A 20,764-nucleotide genomic window follows, 5' to 3' on the forward strand; every position below is an offset into this window, starting at 1 on the left:
TTTTGGGGAGTTATACCGGACCCCGGAGAAGAGCAGGGAACCTCCTTTACTAGGACAGTTGGCAGTGGCGGGGCTGAAAGATGCAACTGGCGATGGATTGCATCATCATGGCTCCGCCCTCAGCCCCACCCCCCGCTGTGGGATGACGCATTTTTACAGGAGCTCATACCTATATTAGCATCACTTTCGTGTTATATAATTCTATCTATTGTCTTTTTCTTTGTATTATGTAAATGTTAATTATTCAACCTCAAGAAAGAGGATTAAATTATCAATAAACTTTTGTATATCAGCTATAACATATCATTAACGGTGCGTGGTACTGTTAGACAGCACAAAAACTACTACCAGCAAGGGAAAATCCACTGCGTCTTCAGCATGATCAGTTAATAATTACTAGGAGATGACTGAGGAAAAGAACAACCCTCATAGGAAAATATGACTGTGACTGTCTTTATGGCAGATAACAGACTTGGCTGATAAGAAGAATTCAACAGACCATATATTGAACCATTACATCACACTTTTTTTTATACTTATGAAGTAAACTTGGGCAGGGGTGCCCAGAGGGGGGGGGGCAGGTACAAAGTACTGGGGCACTGGCCTGCCTTTGTAGTGGGAGGAGCCACCAACCTGGTGTGACCCGCACCCATTTGAGGCTATGGAGGCGGCCCCAAGAGGTAGCTGTATTGGGGCCCAATATTTCTCTTAGCGGACCTGAGGGCCTGATTAGGGTTTCAAGTCACCCTAGCCTGATACGCTGGTAGAGCCCCCTCACCTTGCACGCCAGGCTAATACGCGTCATAACCTGTCCTTAAATCAAAATCCAGCTTTATTCACCGACCCCCCACCAATGTTTATGTTACCGTGTTTTTGAAATTCAGATCGCTTAGTACAGGCGGGATGTAATTTGTTAATGACTTTAAATGTTCTCCACTGAGGCCAATGTAAATAGTCCCTTCACTGGGAGTACAAACGCCACCCACAAATCTTGATGTTCTGCCAAAATCAGGACAGTTGGTAGGTATGGAAGATATTTATCTGTAGATTGGTACTATAGGCAAAGGTGTTGATAGTCTCTCAAAAAAGCCCAGAGCCCAGTCCCATATCATCATCATCATTTATTTATATAGCGCCAATAATTCTGCAGCGCTGTACAGAGAACTCATTCACATCAGTCCCTGCCCTATTGGGGCTTATAGTTTAAATCCCCTAACACACACACACACACACACAGACAGACTAGGGTCAATTTCTTAGCAGCCAATTAACCTACCAGTATGTTTTTGGAGTGTGGGAGGAAACCAGAGCACCCGGAGGAAACTCATGCAAACACGGGGGGGAACATACAAACTTCTTCACAGAAACGGCCATGGTGGAGAATTGAACTCATGACCCCAGTGCTGTAAGGCAGAAGTGCTAACCACTTAGCCACCATACTGCCCCATATGTTTATTATAGCTATGTTGGAGGTATACAAAAATTTAGGGACATCTTGAGTTGCTTTCAAACAATTAAAAAAGAAAATACAGTAAATAAGTCAAGTTGACACCATAAACTTTCAACACAAAAATCCCACATTACTACAATGTGCTGTTGGAGGACCCTGCTCCTTTCATTATAAAACACTCAATCTGTGGCTTCACCTTTACCTCCACTCCCTTGCTCGGGTCATGACACTGCTGCTTGCTGATCTGTCCTCACTAACATAATGAATACAGAGGTCACTACCTCTACATGACCCCGGATCAGCACAGTCTTCTCTGTAAATAATCTGTGCCCCAGCTAATATTCTAATCCTTTAATTGGCTACATGGTGCTCTAGCCCCTCCCATTAAGTCGCTTGCACATCTGTGTGTGACTCGTTTTTAAGAATGAATAAAATAGGTCCTCTTATTTTGGATAAATGCACCTAATAATATGGAGGAATGTGCTAGAGACTAGAGGTATTTAGGTCCCTGGGGTCAGAAACTCGACCCTGCTATAGTCCAAAAAGTCTATAGTCCATCTATGTCCCCCTTTGTTAACTGAAGGTGTGGCAGAGGTCCCAGACAAACTGGTTTGATTATCACCATTTGATTCTTTCACACACTTGTAACAGTCGTCAAAGCGGAAATTTAGAAGTTGTGGAAAATGTAAGTGAATTGTATTTGATAGTTTTACAATGAAGGCAGTAGGAGAAGTGGACATTTTCTTTGTGTAAAAACACTTACTAGTAGCACTTGGGGGTGAATTTATCAAGCTGTGGGTTTGAAAAAGTGGAGATGTTGCCTATAGCAACCAATCAGATTCTAGTTATCATTTATTCAGTACATTCTACAAAATACCAGTTAGAATCTGATTGGTTGCTATAGGCAACGTCTCCACTTTTTCAAACCCGCAGCTTGATACATTTACCCCTTAGAAACATACATTTCATGTACTTGACAATAAATAAAAGATCTTTGATATAAAACAATTGGAAAAATCTGCAAGGAAAGTTTTTTGTTTTCCAATGCACATCAGGCAATTTGTCTGTAAGCAGAATCTGCCATATTGTTTACATCATCCTAGTAAAAGAAAATGTCACTGAAATAACGTCACTGGATTTTGTTCTTTGAACAGAAAATCTTTCAGACTTGAGAACACCTTTCTGTTTATGCTGAAAAAGAGTTTATGGAAAACCATAGATCCAACTGTCCCTAATTTTGACAGTCCAAGGTTTTTGTCCCCAGAAAACCCTATTTTGCAACATTGACCAACTGCAACGACACATTTCTAATCTATTTTTATTCTTTGGTCTTGCTAAATTACTATTTATTGAAGAAGAGTATTCAAAATAAAAAATAAAAATAAGCATAATTCAGCTCAGTAAACATGACATGATTGCCGTGTTTGCGTGGGTTTCCTCCCACACTCCAAAAACATACTGGTAGGTTAATTGGCTGCTAACAAATTGACCCTAGTCTGTGTGTCTGTCTCTGTCTCTGTCTGTGTGTATGTTAGAGAATTTAGACTGTAAGCCCCAATGGGGCAGGGACTGACGTGAGTTCTCTGTACAGCGCTGCGGAATTAGTGGCGCTATATAAATAAATGGTGATGATGATGATGATTGGGAATTGGAGGGCTCTTAGTTACGCCAATACAAGTATTGCACATGATGACTCTGAAAATGATTTTTAAATGTTTGCACCTATGAAAATCATATTGATTATAAAAATAATTTATCTATGCAATGTTCATTTATTTAAACTAACCTGAGATAAATATGTATTTCAGGTTTACTCATTTGCATATATGTAAACATGTTTATAGCTAACCATTGCACAGACAATTTAAGCTCTAGTTGGAAATAACAGATATAAATTAGTGACAACTAAAGTGTTACCAGGGTGAAGATGTTTCCTTAGCTGTTTACACAAAGTCAAGTGTGAATCTTGTTCTATAATTGGAACTGTACCAACCATAGCAACCAGTCTACATTAACACTGGCACTGAACTGTGATGCTAAGGTGAGCACAGCTCCCAGGTGAGGGAGGAGCCAGGAGAAGGGGGCGGGGCAGAGCTGCACCCCTCCCTGACCTGTCACTCACACACACATGCCCTAGCGTGTAGCAGCAGTTGTTGATCAGCTTAAAGCAGAGCTGGGGTTGGTTAGGGGGGGAAGGTTGTTTTTGGAGATTTCTGCAGATAGACACCTGGATACAGAGAGTGGTTGGCATTTCTGTAGCTACAGACTTTGGATGGCATTTATCTCTCAGGAGTAGTATTGCACAGCCAGGAGGAGTGAGATTTTATTCTGGATACCTGTTGCATTTTGCAAATTCCACATGAGTACAGCCATGAGCTCAGACGATTTTAGGAGGGTGGCTATTCGCAGGAAATCCAACCCATGCCTGCCCACTGGCACCTTGGTCCTGTCTGTGCACAATGGCAATGGGGAGCAGAATGGTGAGTACAGCCAAGGGCAAAGGATAAACTGATTATATTGTGTGCAGCTGTGTGTATGGTGCTAGTGGTGATTGTGCCATAAATAAAGACACGATTGTACATTAAACACAGTTATTTCTGCAACTTCTGCTGACTGTACACACTGTGCATCCAAAGGGGTCTTATTTTGGGCACAAACCTGTGCTAACCCCCCCCCCACAGTGTAGTTACACATTTACCAGCTGCCATGTCTGAGTCACTCTGCAAATACCAGTATCATGTTCACACTAGAATCAGTCTGTGCATTATAACCTGTTATATATTTGAATATTACCAACATTTGTGTAACGTTCTGGGAGACATTGTTTAGGTGAAATAACAACATATACTGAGCTATTGTATAATGGTATAAGAGACTATTGTGATTGACAACATAAAATGTAAATCATATTTTAGTACATAGCATGGAATATAATAAGACCGTTTACTTTGGTGCGGTTTAGTAAACTTTATTATTTTTTTTTTACATTTTAAATACTCCTCTTCAATTAATATTAACTTCTAAGACCCAGCGAGTAAGAATATATTGCAATCATTACATATATTGTGCGTAAAATTAGGAATTTAGTTGGTACTGAAAAATAGGGACGTTGCCAGGGACATAACCATTAAATCATGGGGTATTAACGCATACCTCCCAACATACAAGTTCCGTGCTGTCGGACAGGGGTGTGGCCACACCCCCGAGGGGCTTCCCCCCCCCCCAACATTTCCACCCACGGGACAAACATGTCCCTGGGTGGGACAGGGTCCTAAAAATTGGGACTGTACCTTTGAAATCGGGACAGTTGAGAAGCATGCTATGGGTTACCTCACGTGTATGCCCTGGTAGGTCAGTGGGCAAGGTCAGACATGTATAAAAGGGAGGCGTTGCTGAGGGTGAGAAGTTTGAATTGAATTATGGTGGGAATAGGGAGCCAGTGTAGGGATTTTGCGGAGTGACGCAACGGAGGAGCCCACGGCATTTAGGACGAATTGTAGAGGGAAAAAGACGGATGAGGAGGTTGTCGTAGTCAAGGCAGGAGATAATAATGGTTTTGGTAACATCCTAAATATTGCCCACAAAATGGCTGCCCCCACTGTGTGTTTTCCAAAGGTACCCTTTAAATTTTAAAGGGTACCTGTGGAAAACTTTAAATAAACCCTTTCTTGTATGTAAAGAGAGATGTTCATTAAAATCACTTAAGCGAGGAGGAGGCAGCAATTTTTTTTTCCGACTGAACCAGTATGACAGACTACGCAGTATTGGCAAACCGGTGAACATTAACAATGCGCTTGGCTATGACATCATAGCGCAGTGCCACACTCGTAGCCTGTCACTGACATGAAGGAGCAGCAGACGATGGCAGCCAGCGCTCAGTGTGGGCCTCCCGCGGGGACATTAAAAACAATGAATGAGTGACATTATGGAGCAAAAGGATATTGACATTTAATTGCAAATGACAAATCCAAAATAAAACAAAACAAATGTGGGTATGTTCACAGTTATAAGCTCTATGCGTGTTTAATAACATGCATATTTAAAATAAGTTTTATTCACACATTAAAGGGGTTTCTGTCACTTTAGTTCAGCTTATTCCATCATCATCATCACCATTTATTTATATAGCGCCACTAATTCCGTAGCGCTGTACAGAGAACTCATTCACATCAGTCCCTGCCCCATTGAAGATTTCAGTCTAAATTCCTTAACAAACACACACAGACAGAGAGAGAGACTAGGGTCAATTTGTTAGCAGCCAATTAACCTACCAGTATGTTTTTGGATTGTTGGAGGAAACCAGAGCACCCGGAGGAAACCCACGCAAACACGGGGAGAAAATACAAACTCCACACAGATAAGGCCATGGTCTGGAATCGAATTCATGACCCCAGTGCTGTGAGGCAGAAGTGCTAACCACTAGACCACCATGCTGCCCTAAAGCATCTGTGTTTTTGCGTCGTATAAATACTTGTCGTGTTGGGTTGTCCTGTTCAGAATGACAAGACTGACATTTGACGTTACTCGAGGCATCTGTCAAGTCGTGTATCCTCAAATTTAATACGATTTTCTTTGCGACTGTCATTAGCCATTTAGTTTATAGTCTGTTTATTTACCTCCCTGTTAGACTACATGTTTATTGGTAAGACTAGAACGACCTAGTTTGCTCTCTTGATCCTTTGGTATGTGTGTGAAAAATCATTACTCCAATGCCAAACACACGCACACATCGGTATTAACTCCTATAATACACATTTAATTGCTCCTTACTGACATTGCCAACCACGGTCTGACAAAAATAATTAGATTTCTCCTGAGGTGTAGTTAAGCAGTAAACAGAAATGGGCCCACTAACAGCAAGATAAATTAATTTAACACTTTATGGGCCCTAGTACAAAATTTACAATGGGCCTCAGTGGTATATACGGTATCACAGCTAACTATAAGTCAAATGATTAAAATTGTATGAAAGATCAATCTGGATCAATGTATAAATATGATTATGTCGCGTACGATGCGATCGCAATTAAACGCACATGTTTGCGTTTGGCTGCTATCGTATTGTGATCGCAACAGTGTATGATAACTTCTGATTTATTAGTATTATCCTTTCCTTGTGTATAAAGTCAGACTTTCATCATCATCATCATCATCATCACCATTTATTTATATAGCGCCGCTAATTCCGCAGCGCTGTACAGAGAACTCACTCACATCAGTCCCTGCCCCATTGGGGCTTACATTCTAAATCCCCTAGGAAACACACAGATTAGAGTCAATTTGTTAGCAGCCAATTAACCTACCAGTATGTTTTTGGAGTGTGGGAGGAAACCCACGTAAACACGGGGAGAACATACAAACTCCACACAGATAAGGCCATGGTCAGGAATTGAACTCATGACCCCAGTGCTGTAAGGCAGAGGTGCTAACCACTACGCCACCATGCTGCCCAACATTATATAACATTATACTAAGTACGCTCGTGGAACTCTTTAATGGTGGGAGCCTGAGAGGAATTACTGGTTCGACCAGTATCTGAAGAGCTGACATATAGTTGACTGTGTTCTTGGACTATCTCTGGTCTTTGGCCTATAGAGAAGTGACCTGTTGAACTGTGACTTAAACTCCTGTTATGTAATCAATCCCCCCTCCCCCCTTCCCTGCATCCTCTGGTGTATAAATAACTCAGGACTCTGGATTGAATGCCCAATGTTGCTCCCAGTCACACTTGACCACCATAATGCGTGTTAATTTTGTACTTTTGAACTGACTTATATGCAAAATGTACCTTTTGTGCTTTGGAACCACAACCTGATCAGCCTGATTATTTCTTTTAGAAATGTATAATCATGGAAGTTGTGGGACTGTTTCCTCACACAGCAAGAGTGGTTTTTGCCCTTGGCTAACGAAGAACAGTTAATTGCAAACTTACAAAAAGATCTTTGTCAGCATTGCTGTTACAAAATTGCCAAAAGTCTATTTAAAATCTAGGGTTATTTTTCTATTTTACATGTGTATCCAAGGTGCAAACGCGTAAGAAAAGTATATGGATGACAAATTCTAATAGCGAGTTTGAGCGGTAGAGAGTAATAAGTAACCCAAAAGGATGACAAATAATCAGCGTTTGCAAATATTGTATTAATATGGGTACAACCAATTAAGTATAACACAAGGGGAGATGAATTGTTACAACATAACCATCAAGCAAATTATAGCCACATAATAACAAAGAACTTCTCTATGAATGGTAATGAGGGTTTCAGAAGGCAATAGTTCATACGGATGTTCCCTTCAAAGGTGCACAGTGCAAAGTTATGTAATCCTTACAACACTTAATTAACTTGTGCCATAGTTCATATATTTAATGCGGTGATGTCCAAAATGAAGGTATAAAAATGGTTCCAAAATTGCAGAAATGTCTATGGGATCCCGTAGGTTTCAATTAGAGATGCTCACTGACCCCAGTAAAGTGGTTTTGGTTTTGGATCTGGATTAGCTTGGTGTTTTGGATTTTTATAAATGAAAACTAAAATATGCTAAAATCACATAATTTTTGTCCTGTACATTCTTGTTAACCTCAATAACACTAATTTCAAGTCATTTGCAGTCAATTTTGACTACCTCACAGATCACAATATTATTTTCATACATTCGGACAAATACTGCAGCGACCTGGCTGGATGGTAAGCGACAGAGCAATGACACAAACACACAGCAGTTCCTAGCACATCTAGGAAACATTGGCACACAGTAGTGGCAGAAAACAAAAATGGGGGTCCGACCTCCCTCCCATCCCCCATGATGTTGGAGTTTAAAAAGGAATCCAAAACACGTGAGATCTGACGATGTAACAATGACTTTTGCCTTGTTTTCGATTCCGAGGGCGCGCGACAGTACCGAGCTGGCTCGGATCCCCTAAGTTCAGGTGTGTTCAGTTACTTTTTTTTTTATGCCCATAAATCTCAACACAGAAGGGTCAGGTGTGCGTTCAGCTGACAAGCGTGCGCCACTATGTGCTTCAAATTAGTTTTATATTGCGTATGTGCTCCGCTATCCTGATGTTACATATTGTATCCCGCAGGGACACTCTATCAGATAAATTACTCCTGAGGTGTCGCAGGAGATTCTCTCTGTGATGGTATTTTCTTTTACTGTGATTTTTTTTTTTTTTTTTTTCATCGCCTCTGGTTTGGTGGTAGTTTGGTACTTTTACAGCGATTGCAATAGAAAAAATCTTTCCTCATAGTTATAGGCAACTCTTTTGTTTTATATATATATATATATATATATATATATATATATAAGTGAATAACATTGATTGTCTTGTTACAATGGCACCTGTCAGTGGATGGAATATATTAGGCAGTAAGTGAACAGTCAGTTCTTGAAGTTGATGAGCTGGAAGCAGGAACACTGGACAAGCGTAAGGATGAGAATGACTTTGAGAAGGGCTATATTGTGGTGGCTGGATGACTGGGTCAGAGCATCTCCAAAACGGCAGGTGTTGTGGGGTGTTCCCGGCAGTGGCGGATCCAGGGGGGGTGATCGGGGCGATCGCCCCCCCCTACCAGGGGCTTGCTGCCGACAGCTGCACACTGTGCAGGTCCGTTCAGCAGTGACAGTATGCTGCCCGGCTGCTCTGATTGTGTTTTAAACACAATCAGAGCAGCGGGACAGCACACTTTCACTGCTGAACGGACCTGCACATACTGTGCAGCCGCTGGCAGCCTTAGAACACAGAAAGGGGCGGGGCCTAAATCGTCCCGGGTAGGGCAAATGTCTGGGTCCGCCCCTAGTTCCCGGTATGCAGTGGTTAGTTCCTACCAAAAGTGGTCCAAGGAAGGACAACCAGTGAACCAGTGACTGGGTCATGGGCGCCCAAGGCTCATTGATGCGCGTGGGGAGCGCAGGCTAGCCTGTCTGGTCCAATCCCACAGAAGAGCTACTGTAGCACAAATTGCTGAAAAAGTTAATGCTGACTGATAGAAAGGTGTCAGAACACACAGAGCATCGCAACTTGCTGCGTAGCCGCAGACCAATCCGAGTGCTCATTCTGACCCCTGTCCACTGCCGAAAGCAAGGGGAATTGTAGCTGCTGGTGAGACTCGGGCTGCTTTACCTGTGCCTGGAAAATTCCTCCATTTGCAGTGACAGTGATCAATATTCTCCTTTCATAAATTAGCTGCCCAAGGACACGTATTGTGGATGCCGTTATAATAATTCAATGCTGCACTTGCAGAAACGTCTGTTAATACATGATCGGAAAAGGTGTTTTAAACGGTTATTTGTTCAGAGGTCATATTCTGAGTCCAAATCTTATTTTTTCTTTCTTCCTTATGAAGAATCTAATTTATTGACCTAGATTTCCCTTTGCTATTTATATTAATAATCTGCAGAATATCTGTCAATGTTCACAATATAAAGCAATTGATTAATATGGTGCTTCACTAAGTATGCAGCCTGTTACATGTATTGGAGCGTCCACTTCCCTCCACATAAAAATACACAGTAAAATATAATTGGTAAACGTACACTTAGCGCACACCTTTAAACACATGAGATGATGATATATTCCTCTTTAGGTCTATAATACTGTGATCCTCCCACTAGAAGTTCAGACTTGATCCATCTCTTTACATGGGCTCAGATAATCTGAGATATGGACTCATACAAGAACACAAGTAAAGGGAATAATAGTGCAATATGTCTTAAAACAAGAGTTTCAATAGTCCAAGAATCCCAGAAAGAGGTTTTCTTTCTCCACCTTGTGATTGAGGATGAAGCAACACCAATAAATTCCTGTGTTTTTCACACCATCATATCCCCCAAAGGCTTTATGCTCACAAGATTTCTAACGATATTCAGCATTTCAAATATGATCCACAAATTCCTCCTTCGAACTCAGCCACAGAAACGACTCCAAAGTTCATATAACAAGAGAAATAATAAACAGGATCTAGTATATTATCGTTTAACACTGCATTTGTTGCACAAGAGAATGTTCCGCAGGAATAACATCAATGAATATAAAAACATGTATCAAGTCTCTAACATGGAACCTGGTAATGTAAAAAAACTCATACCAGATTTCTCTGAACAAGTTGCATCTCAAAGTATACCAATCCAAATGTAGAAACGATCCAGCTCACATCTATAAGCCCAACGCGTTTCGACTCAAGACAAGAGTCTTTTTCATCACACCATCATAGCCCCAAAGGGGGATATGATAGTGTGATGTATTATCATTTAACACCGCCTTCAAGGCCTTGAAAAAGACTCTTGTCAGATCTGTATGGACCCTCTGCATAGGAATGTTTCTACTGAATGTTTACAGGAGTATCAATTATATGACCTATATATAATGAAGTCTTTGACTCCACATATTCTACATACAGATATGCAGGTGTCGCTAATATGAGTCACCTGTAGGATGTCTGTAACCATGTTGCAATGTAAGGGATGCCACAAACTAGCACGAAGACATTAGACTTTTGGCATCAATGCTTAACTAATCATCTACAGTGTGCAAACAACAAGATATATGGGCCTATTTACCAATCCGCTCCTTTCTCCGGTGATCAGGTTATGTAGTTAATAAAAAAAAAGTTCCTTATTGCTGCAATTATCAGCATTGTATCGCCGGGGCAGCTGACAGATTCTCAGCTACCGGCCAATACTGGCCCGGTGTGATTAATGGTTAACGAACCACTTTGCAGGTCCGGTTTTTGCAGACGTCAGTGTGCCTGAGCTGTTCTTTCAGTTACACTTCTTAAATTTTTTTTAAAAAATAATGTTTAAAAACGGACAAATAATAAAATCTAGCTATTGGTTTGGTACAAATGCCCCGGTGATACTAAAGCATTGGGGAAGCCATATCTGTTTATGATAACATCGGCGTGTATTACCGCTAGCGATGGCAGTATTATGTCTTTCATGTATAGGTCAAAGTGAGAAACGTTGTGTCGCCCATTAATAAATCTGCCCCATAGTCCTCAAAAAGAATGTACAGTATTTTATTTCTCTCACAGGTGCTGAAAGTATCGCTTATGTATCATCCAGGACACTTTTTGTACGAATACTAATCTTTCCAGAACATGGCCATGTATTAGAGAGCATGCCAAGCCCTTATTTTGTAATTACTATATATTTCAAAGCCCATGTGCTGTAGAATGGAATGATGTAAATTAAACACATCAAATATTTATAATTATGGTAAATAAATGTGTTGCCCCTCTGTACCACACTGGACATTATATTCTCTATCTTGTATCATTTTGAAATCAGAGTGCGTGTAATATGAATTGGGGGATTCATATGATTGGATAGGGACAGTTATGTCATAACAGGTTAACTGACGTGTTGTGCTTTACAATCTTAACTTTTTTTCCCTGTTTCAGATCCCAGTAGGATATTGTCTCAAAGATCTGGGTTATGGCTTTAGATGTCTTTAAAGGAGCGAGGAGATAATACTCTATTAAACGTCACTTTCTTACAGAGTCTAACAGTGAACAACGTATATTATTTTACCTTCTTCTGCCCCTGGGCAGTAGGCTGTAATATTAAAGCAGTCTCCTTCAATGAGCTGCTATATATTGGCAAAGCATGCTGGGGCTTGTAGTTTAACAACACCTTTAGTGCCACAGGTTAGCCAAGCCTGTCCTACAGCCTCAGTGATCAGATCATAACTGTGCAGTGCCCATCCTAGCTCCCATCTCATTACCAATTACATTGCTCAGCCGGTATATCGGGTTGAACAGTGTCTGGTTCCACGTTTGAAATGCAGGGAAAAAAAAGTGCATGGGGCAGTTTGAAACTAGAAGGGACAGAACATGTAACATTGAATATTGAAAACCTTATCTTTCATCTAAATAGTCTGTCCATGATCAGGGTATGTGATGATTTATCTGCTAAGGCGACTATTTCACCCGCTGCACTGATCAAAATCCAGTAAAGTTGTTTCTAATCATAGCTAGAAACTTGTGATCAGGAAAATGACTGACTTTATCCGTGCAGCAAACCCCTTAGCTTTTGCAGTAAGCTATGTCCCTCCAGCAATTGTCATTAGTCTTGAACCAGCCTAACTTACTGCTCAATTCTCCGGGTCAGAAGCTATATCTATAAATCATCACCGGGACCTAGTTACCCAAAATGCAGCTGCATCAGGTAAAACCGGTTAAACAGACCCATCCTCACCATTTTGGGGATTTTCCTTACGCCGTGTCCCCTATTCTGCTGATCCCTGCAATCCTCCAGACCAGCTTCCAGTGTTTTATCTCCAGAACTACCCAGGATTCATCCACTGGGTCATAGTCACTGTTCCGTTCTTGAATCCACCTCTTTTATTTCTTACCACACTTCCTGTGATACAGACACATATCTAAGGCTAAGTACACACTGAAGAATTTTCGGACAGACGTGTTGTCTCAAATGATTGTACCTACGACTGAAGGTCCGATCAGTCTGACGATTCATCCATACATACACACTAGCACGATTTACCTTCAGATCTGTGCTCTTCATCTGGTCCTTCATCTGGTCCTCTAGTCTTCAGAGAATGACAGTACAATATTCATTCATTCATTCTTGTCACATTGTCACCCTGATTAAAACCGCCTGGTTATAACTATCCACATGTCCTAACTAATTTCGTTAGCTTCTGTGACTCTGAAACAAAACATTCTGTCTCAGAACAAACAAATAAATTATTCCTTCTACAGCACTCTCTACATTTATTCACCAGGACATTCATCGCTAGCATCGCCTGAAAAGAACAGGACTCTATGGAGATCGTGAGCTAGAGTGCACACACACTACATGATTGGTCGGAAAATATTAAACCGTACGACCAACCTAATGAGCCGACAGTCGATACTTTGAAACAACTTTCGACCATTGCGTCACTATACACACTAACCCGACTTCCGACTGAACGGTCGTATGTTGGCTGATTTGCCCGATTATTGGACAAAAATGATCCAGTGTGTACCTAGCCACACTGGATCATTTTTTTTTACTGGTGACCCCACCCATGATGTTGTAGTTAGGGGCACCAAGGATACCTCGCCATTAGGAACTTTCAATGCTGATTGTGATATACTCTGATTCTGATATACTCTGTTACTTAAATTTACAATCTGATTGGTTGCTGTGGGAATTACTGTTGCATGCTTTTCCTGTGCACTAGCTGTGAGTATGCTCATTGGACTAATTTAATAACCAGACTCTAATTGTCCTTTCAAGGTTTGATTTGGCTAGGGTATGAGCACAATTTTGTTTGTCTATTTGTACCCTGTTTTGAAGGGTTGGGTATGAAATGTTGACAGTGAAAATGTGTACACCAAAATGTCTACATGTTCATAATGTCGACACAGTTAAAATGTCAACATAAATCACTAGATTTAAAAACAAAACAAAAACGACAAATGTAAAAAATAAAAAAAAAAGGCTAAAACTAACCCTAGTTGCTGTCAGCCTAGGCTGGTACTAGCAAAATCGGGGGTCAGCATGGGGCTGTATTCTCTAGGGATATTGGGTCCACAAAATAAAACGTGCCCTCCCCCCTCTAGGTTTAACCAGCCGCTTGCTGATAGTAATTGTTTGATAGTAGAAATCCATTTTGTTCCTGTTCCACTACAGGTCCCAGCATGCCCAGACTAAGTGTTTGGGCATGCTGGTGCTTGTCACGCTATAAGTGCCAGCATACCCATGGCTGCGAGGGAGTGCTGGCACTTGAGGAACCACAAGTGCCCACCTGTCCTTGTAGTGCATAAAGGAAAAATTCAATAAAACAGACATCAGTGTAAACATAATTTTATTTGAAATAAAAACACCTCTATACTACCCTCAATCACCCTCTTCATTTCTCGCCTAAATCAGAGCCTTCATCCGTAACAAATCCTGGCGCAAATGAATGGAGGGGAATGGAGGCGAGTGGGAAGCTACAGACAGATAGTGGAAGGAGCCTGAACAGGAGAGTGATGTGATCCCCTTGTAAATATTACAACGGAATCTATATGGAATGAAGTTGTCACATCCAACGTGTTCTAGTTTAGAAACTGAAAGTGAATATCTGGTCTTAGCACATTTTTGTACATAGCCCTTAGGTAGTAATTAAGCCCAATATAACGATGGGCATTCCACATGACTAACACACAATGCCGTGGTGAGTCACGGTTTATCAGATTTGTTATGGAACGCCTTGTCATGGCCCTACAAGAGACTATAGAGATATATATATATATATATATATCTCTATCACAAATGCACAAGTAAAGTCTGCAAGAACAATCTTCAGGTGATTCAAGCAGAAATCTTCCTCTAATGCTTTAATTAAGTTGGACCTATGCCTAGAATTATACGTCAATGCTAGAACCCATTATCCAGACCAGTTTGTCAGGAACTGTGAGACATACACTAATTTCATGGTCCGCTCCGTTCCATCTAATAACCAGGTCACTGTATATGAACAATACTTTGCGCAGTGCCTTTCTGGTAGACCGTGATCCCCGGGTTATTTGATCTCGTATAATAGCAAACGGCATTTCTCTATCATCAGTGGTAAATAACTTGGAAAATTGGGCTCCTGAAGAGCTTGCAATCTAAATGATGAGGTTCAGGGCCCGACTCTGTATAACAAGATATTATATACACTTTTTACCGTCCAAGATTATTTGAACATCAAGGGCTGTGGTATTTATTATAATTGTCGTTGATTTGAAAGGCGCCACAGTGTTCTGAAGCACCAGACAGTGGGGAAAACAGGAAAACCAGCTATAATATAATATTTTAAATACAGCAGTTACAAAAATTAACTGACTATATTACATTTTATTCAAAATTTTTTCTTTTTTGCTATTGTAACGCCCCCTAGTGGCGAGTTTGGTGTTTGTGAAAAAAGCAGTGATTCAGACTGGTTGCTATGACAGACAGAGAGAGGGGTGATGTGAGAAGCTGGAGACCTCCCAGGCTTCCCCGGCATTGCCTGGGAGCAGGGGCGCACGCAGGGGGGGTTTCTGGTTCTCCAGAAACCCCTCCGCAAAGAACAGTGTCCCTACATAGCGGCACTGTACAATACAGCAGCCGCGGCACTGTCAGAGAAGCGTCCGCGGCGGTGCTAGTAATACAGCACTGCTGCGGACGCTTCTTTGACAGTGCCGTGGATGCTGTTCAGTGCAGTGCCGCCGAAATGGAGCTGCTGCGCTGTGACTGTGCCAAGGCAAGAAAAGTGTGGCCTGAATATGGAGAGAGTCCCCAGAGAAGAGACCCCTGGAGAGAAGGGGGGATTGCTGCAAGTGGCATGCAGATACTAAGGGATCTAAGAGCAGAGACCCCTGGAGAGAGGGCTGTAGCAAAGAGAGGGAGTTGTGGGAAACCCAGAGAGAGGCAGAGAGAACACTAAAGATTTAACCCCTGCTTGCAAAGCTGAAAGTTACACTGTGATTCCTGCCTGTGTACACTAGAAACAGACACAGGCTGAACTGTGAGTAGCTGTGGAACTATTTTGACAAGGAGAACCTGGTATATACTGTGATAAAACCAGCAGTGTAAGATGTGTGCAGGAGGAGTGAGGAGAGATACTTGTAACCACATTCATATTGCTCATTAAGAACTGTGCTGGAGGAGTGAGGAGCTGTATATATTTCTGTATTGCTGCAGCTATTATGACTATCGTGCTGGAGGAAGAGGAGTGTAAATAGAGAGTTCAGTTTGTCATAGAGATGGTCTGGAGACCAAATTATTGTGACTTTCATTGCACTGCACCACAAAGTGACATCCCCTGTGTCCTACCAACTACAAAGAAACACCTGCATGTGGGGGGGACCCCTGGTCATTTACACCCATGCCCATCAGCTAGCCAGGGCTGGACAAGGCGGTGGACCCCACACACTGATAGAGGGTTATTTATTTTAACCAATGGAGCGTCGGAACTCTGAATTTAATTTAAATAATACAATCGTATCTACTAAAAAAATAATATTCTGCTATATTTATTTTAAACAATGTAATCATTATATATTTTATGATTGTGTTTCTGTAAAGTTATTAAACAGTTCTACCCTAGCTGGAACTTTGTGTAATGTTGGGTTATAAATAACTCACATGTTGCCTCCCCTGTTATTACTGGGAAGATTCATATTTGTAATCACTGTCCCACTTTGGGTGTTCCCTTGCAAGAACTGCAGGTGTAGACCTGTGATTTTCTAGCTGCGCTGTTCTGAAATGTATGGAAGGAGCAGTATCTCCGATACCCCACGCGTTTTGTGTCCTATCTGGTATGGATCTGCTAACTATGAATAGCTGTACTATGTTGTGCCCTCCGGTGCAGCTGCTGTAGCACAGTTTGCCTTGCTTGGCTTGTCTGATGGACTGTGTTTTCTGAACTTTGGAGAGCCTGGAAGAATTCCTGCCCTTGGAAGTGACCTGGTCAAGGTGTCTCGTGAGTGTGATAAACCAGGTGAATGTTTGTCATTAAAATAAACTAAAAATAAACTAAAAATAAACTAAAATAAAAAAAAACTAAAAAAAAAAAAATACAAAAAAAAAAAAAGTAACTTTTTGCTTTTAATTATACAGACTAGAGGTGCGTCAAACCTCGGAAACTGTGTTCACTGCGATTTAGCAGAATTTTGCCTAATACTTGTGAGCTATTGCTATGTGTCTGGGTAGACTGAACAATCAAATTAAGCCGATTGATTAAACAAACCGTGAGTTTGATTCGTTAGATTGTTGTGTGTGAGGGCAGCATTAGTCTTGTTTATTCATTTTGTTTTCAAATATTTAATGATGAACCAGGGTGTATAAGACAGATATGAGCATTGTACATGCTTCCTACACCAATGACTGTGTTTAAAAGTTATTCAGATGCTGAAAAGTTGTTGTGAATATTGAAAAGCGAGGACTGTGTATTGGTGTTGGCTTGAGATTGTGATGCCTCTAGTGTTGGTGCGAGTGATAGTTGGTGTACACAGGTTGTTGGTAACAGACTTTTATTGTCATTGTATCTCTATCAGGATTCATGTGATATTATATTTATCAATTCCGTTTCAAAGTCCACATCCCTAGAGTATATATATAAATCAAACTTGCCAACTTTAAGACACTAAGTTCCGGGAGATCCCGGGCAGGGGGAAGTGGTTGGAGGGCGGGCAGGGCGCGGCGGATTGCGTCATTTTGGCCCCGCTCACCGTGACAACATGTATTTTTCTTCCCTGGGGGCGGGGCCAAAATGACGCGATTCACGCGAACCGCGTCATTTTGAAGCGCAAGTTGCCGTATGCGGGATACTTGCCTGCTCTCCCGGGAGCCCAGGAGACCTACCCGAATTTCGGGAGCCTCCCGGATATTCCGGGATATATATATTTGTTTTAGAGAGAGATAGACAGAGAGCTATAGATATGTGTGTATATGTGAGTGTGTGTGTGTGTGTGTGTGTGTATAGAGATTGATGCTGTTGTGGGAGTCTGCAACTCACAAGAAAAAAAAAAAAGCAAACCATACAATATAATGTAGTAATAGTGCTGAATGGTATGTGGTGAAGGAGTGTATATATAGCATATGACCCATGGATATACTGAATAACATATATACTATATATAAATATAAGAACACCTAAATAATTAGCTCATGTAGGACCCACTAATACACACTAGTTGTTCAGTTATTCGTTAAGCAGAATAAACAGCATCACTATCAAAATGACTATTCTCAGAAATGCAATCAGTCCATCTAGTGGCCTAAAACGTCTATTAGGAGAAGGGAAGGGCTTAGGAAAGTTCCACATAAATTCAACCCAGAGACTAGGAGTAGAAGCTCACCATAAGCACATAGTGACCTACAAGTTTTTATCTCCACTTTTCTGTCCTGGTTCCTGAAGATGGTTAACTTAGTGTACGATCCATTCCCCAGTAAACATCTAACAAGATGACTTGTATAACATATTCTGACAATGTTATATAAGTGGCATCAATAATTGGCACAGGCTCTGTTGACATGTGACTTCAAGTTAAAAGTGCTAACGCGTTTCATGGAGCAATGGATTATTTCTTCAGAGGAGGTCCTTCAAATCATACCATTAAGCTCTGCTGCTATATTTTGCCTTATCGAGTTCTTTGTTTCTGACTGTTCAGATGATATCTACGGGAAACAGATCAGAAGTGTCACTCAAGGATGTATCCAATTTTTGCTCCATTCCACCCCCCATAGTTGTTTGTGTAGCGTTTGCAAGACCTGATTAATTAATAGTTACATCCAATCTAATCTGTCACTTGTGCTGGACACAAATCTTGTCCTAGATGCTCAAAACTAAAGCTACTTCCAGATGATATTTTGTTGGAAGTCTTTTCACAACCAGCCTAGTGGCTCAGTGGTTAGCACTGCTGCCTCACAGCACTGGGGTCATTAGTTTGATTCCCGACCATGGCCTTATCTGTGTGGAGTTTGTATGTTCTCCCCATGTTTGTTTGGGTTTCCTCCGGGTGCTCCGGTTTCCTCCCACACTCCAAAAACATACTGGTAGGTTATTTGGCTGCTATCAAAATTGACCCTAGTCTCTCCCTCTCTGTCTGTCTGTGTGTCTATATTAGGGAATGTAGACTGTAAGCTCCAATGGGGCAGGGACTGATGTGAGTGAGTTCTCTGTACAGCGCTGCGGAATTAGCGGCGCTATATAAATAAATGGTGGTGATGATTTCTTCAGTTTCCGTGGTCCTGTACATGGTGTGAGGAACAAGATTGACTGCGGATAAAATTTCACCTGAATGTCGCTTTACAGCAATATGAAATTCAATATTATAGAGGGGGTAATGTTTTGTACCTGTTCAGAATCTATCAGTCAAAGGGAACAAAACAGCTCTGAAGGATGAGAAATTGTAACTATGGTTATAAATGTTTGGCTCTGATTTGTTATTTTTGCCCTTGTTAATCCTTTGCCTGTTTGGGATGAAATGTTACACCCCGTCTCTCCCATAGTTGTGCTGAATATTCCTAGTGGCTTAGCGGGTTATGTTTAGTACAGAACAGCAGCTCAAAGAAGCTGTGAGATATCAGTGTTTACATTGTAAACCAGAAAGTGCTGGGACAAGTTTATGTGATGGAATGGAAATAGTCTTATCATACATGAAATAAATTCTATATTAATAGGTTCAAATGCTGGATTTTGTTTTAAACTCTAAATCTGTAGTTAGAAGTTGCATTATTTGATGCATTTCAAAGTCCCAATTGAATTATAACTCTACCTATAGTATTAAATATAGTTTTGAGTGCTCACGAAGATATTTTCAAATAAAATACACAATTGAAATGTATACAGATGGGCAGCACGGTGGCTCAGTGGTTAGCACTTCTGCCTCACAGCACTGTGGTCATGAGTTCAATTCCCGCCGATGGCCTTATCTGTGTGGAGTTTGTATGCTCTCCCGTGTGTTTGCGTGGGTTTCCTCCGGGTGCTCCGGTTTCCTCCCACAATCCAAAAAACATACTGGTAGGTTAATTGGCTGCTATTAAAAAGTCTCTCTGTCTGTGTGTGTGTGTATGTTAGGGGATTGAGACTGTAAGCTCCGATGGAGCAGGGACTCTTGTGTAAGACCTTGTTGTTCCTCTAGAATCAGTACATATATGAGATAATTATACCTATGGCAAGTCTGTTCCCGATTATATAATAAATACAACGTGTGAACAAATCCTTCGGCTGGTTACCCAATGTCTGAGGAGTACAATTAGCAAAGAGCAACGTGCTTTTAAATACTACCGCCCATGACCATAGGCACAAGTGGATATGGGTCATTGAAACCTATAGGCTCTATACCCTCAACTGTTTAGTGTTTTACTAGCCTTATAAAAACACTAAACAATATATGTGTGTGTCTTGTAATTATCATTATGTAACTGATGGCAGAAACACATGACAAATACATTTTCAGAATACGTTTCATTTGTAAGTTTTTTTTTTTTTTTTTTTTTTGTTTTTTTTTCTTTACATACTTTTAAACTATACACATATTTTATTGGGCATGATGAGTTTTCTTTCTAAGGAAATAAAACTTATACAGTTTTTTCATATTTTCTTTCCTTTCATGTAAAGTGTTAATTTAGGGGCAGCACAGGGGCTTAGTGGTTAGCACTTCTGCCTCACAACACTGGGGTCATGAGTTTGATTCCTGGCCATGGCCTTATCTGTGTGGAGTTTGTATGTTTTCCCTGTGTTTTGGTAGATTTACTAGTAAGTTAATTGGCTGCTAACAAATTGACCCTAGTCTGTGTGTATATTAGGGAATTTAGACTGTAAGCTCCAATGGGGCAGGGACTGATGTGAGCTCT

The 20,764-nt window shown here is 41.0% G+C and overlaps 1 protein-coding gene across 1 annotated transcript in view; it reads left to right on the forward strand.

The window, feature by feature from the left end:
- Positions 1-3,603: 3,603 nt before the first annotated feature.
- The window catches only part of FGD4 (FYVE, RhoGEF and PH domain containing 4), a 114,052-nt gene continuing 96,891 nt past the window's right edge, over positions 3,604-20,764 (forward strand). The window contains exon 1 of the mRNA XM_075210320.1: positions 3,604-3,930. Coding sequence (XP_075066421.1) covers positions 3,810-3,930 — 121 coding nt within the window. The 5' untranslated portion in view covers positions 3,604-3,809. The remainder of the gene's footprint in view (positions 3,931-20,764) is intronic.

The sequence above is a fragment of the Mixophyes fleayi genome, chromosome 4 (assembly GCF_038048845.1).
Source record: "Mixophyes fleayi isolate aMixFle1 chromosome 4, aMixFle1.hap1, whole genome shotgun sequence".
Lineage (NCBI taxonomy): Eukaryota > Metazoa > Chordata > Amphibia > Anura > Limnodynastidae > Mixophyes > Mixophyes fleayi.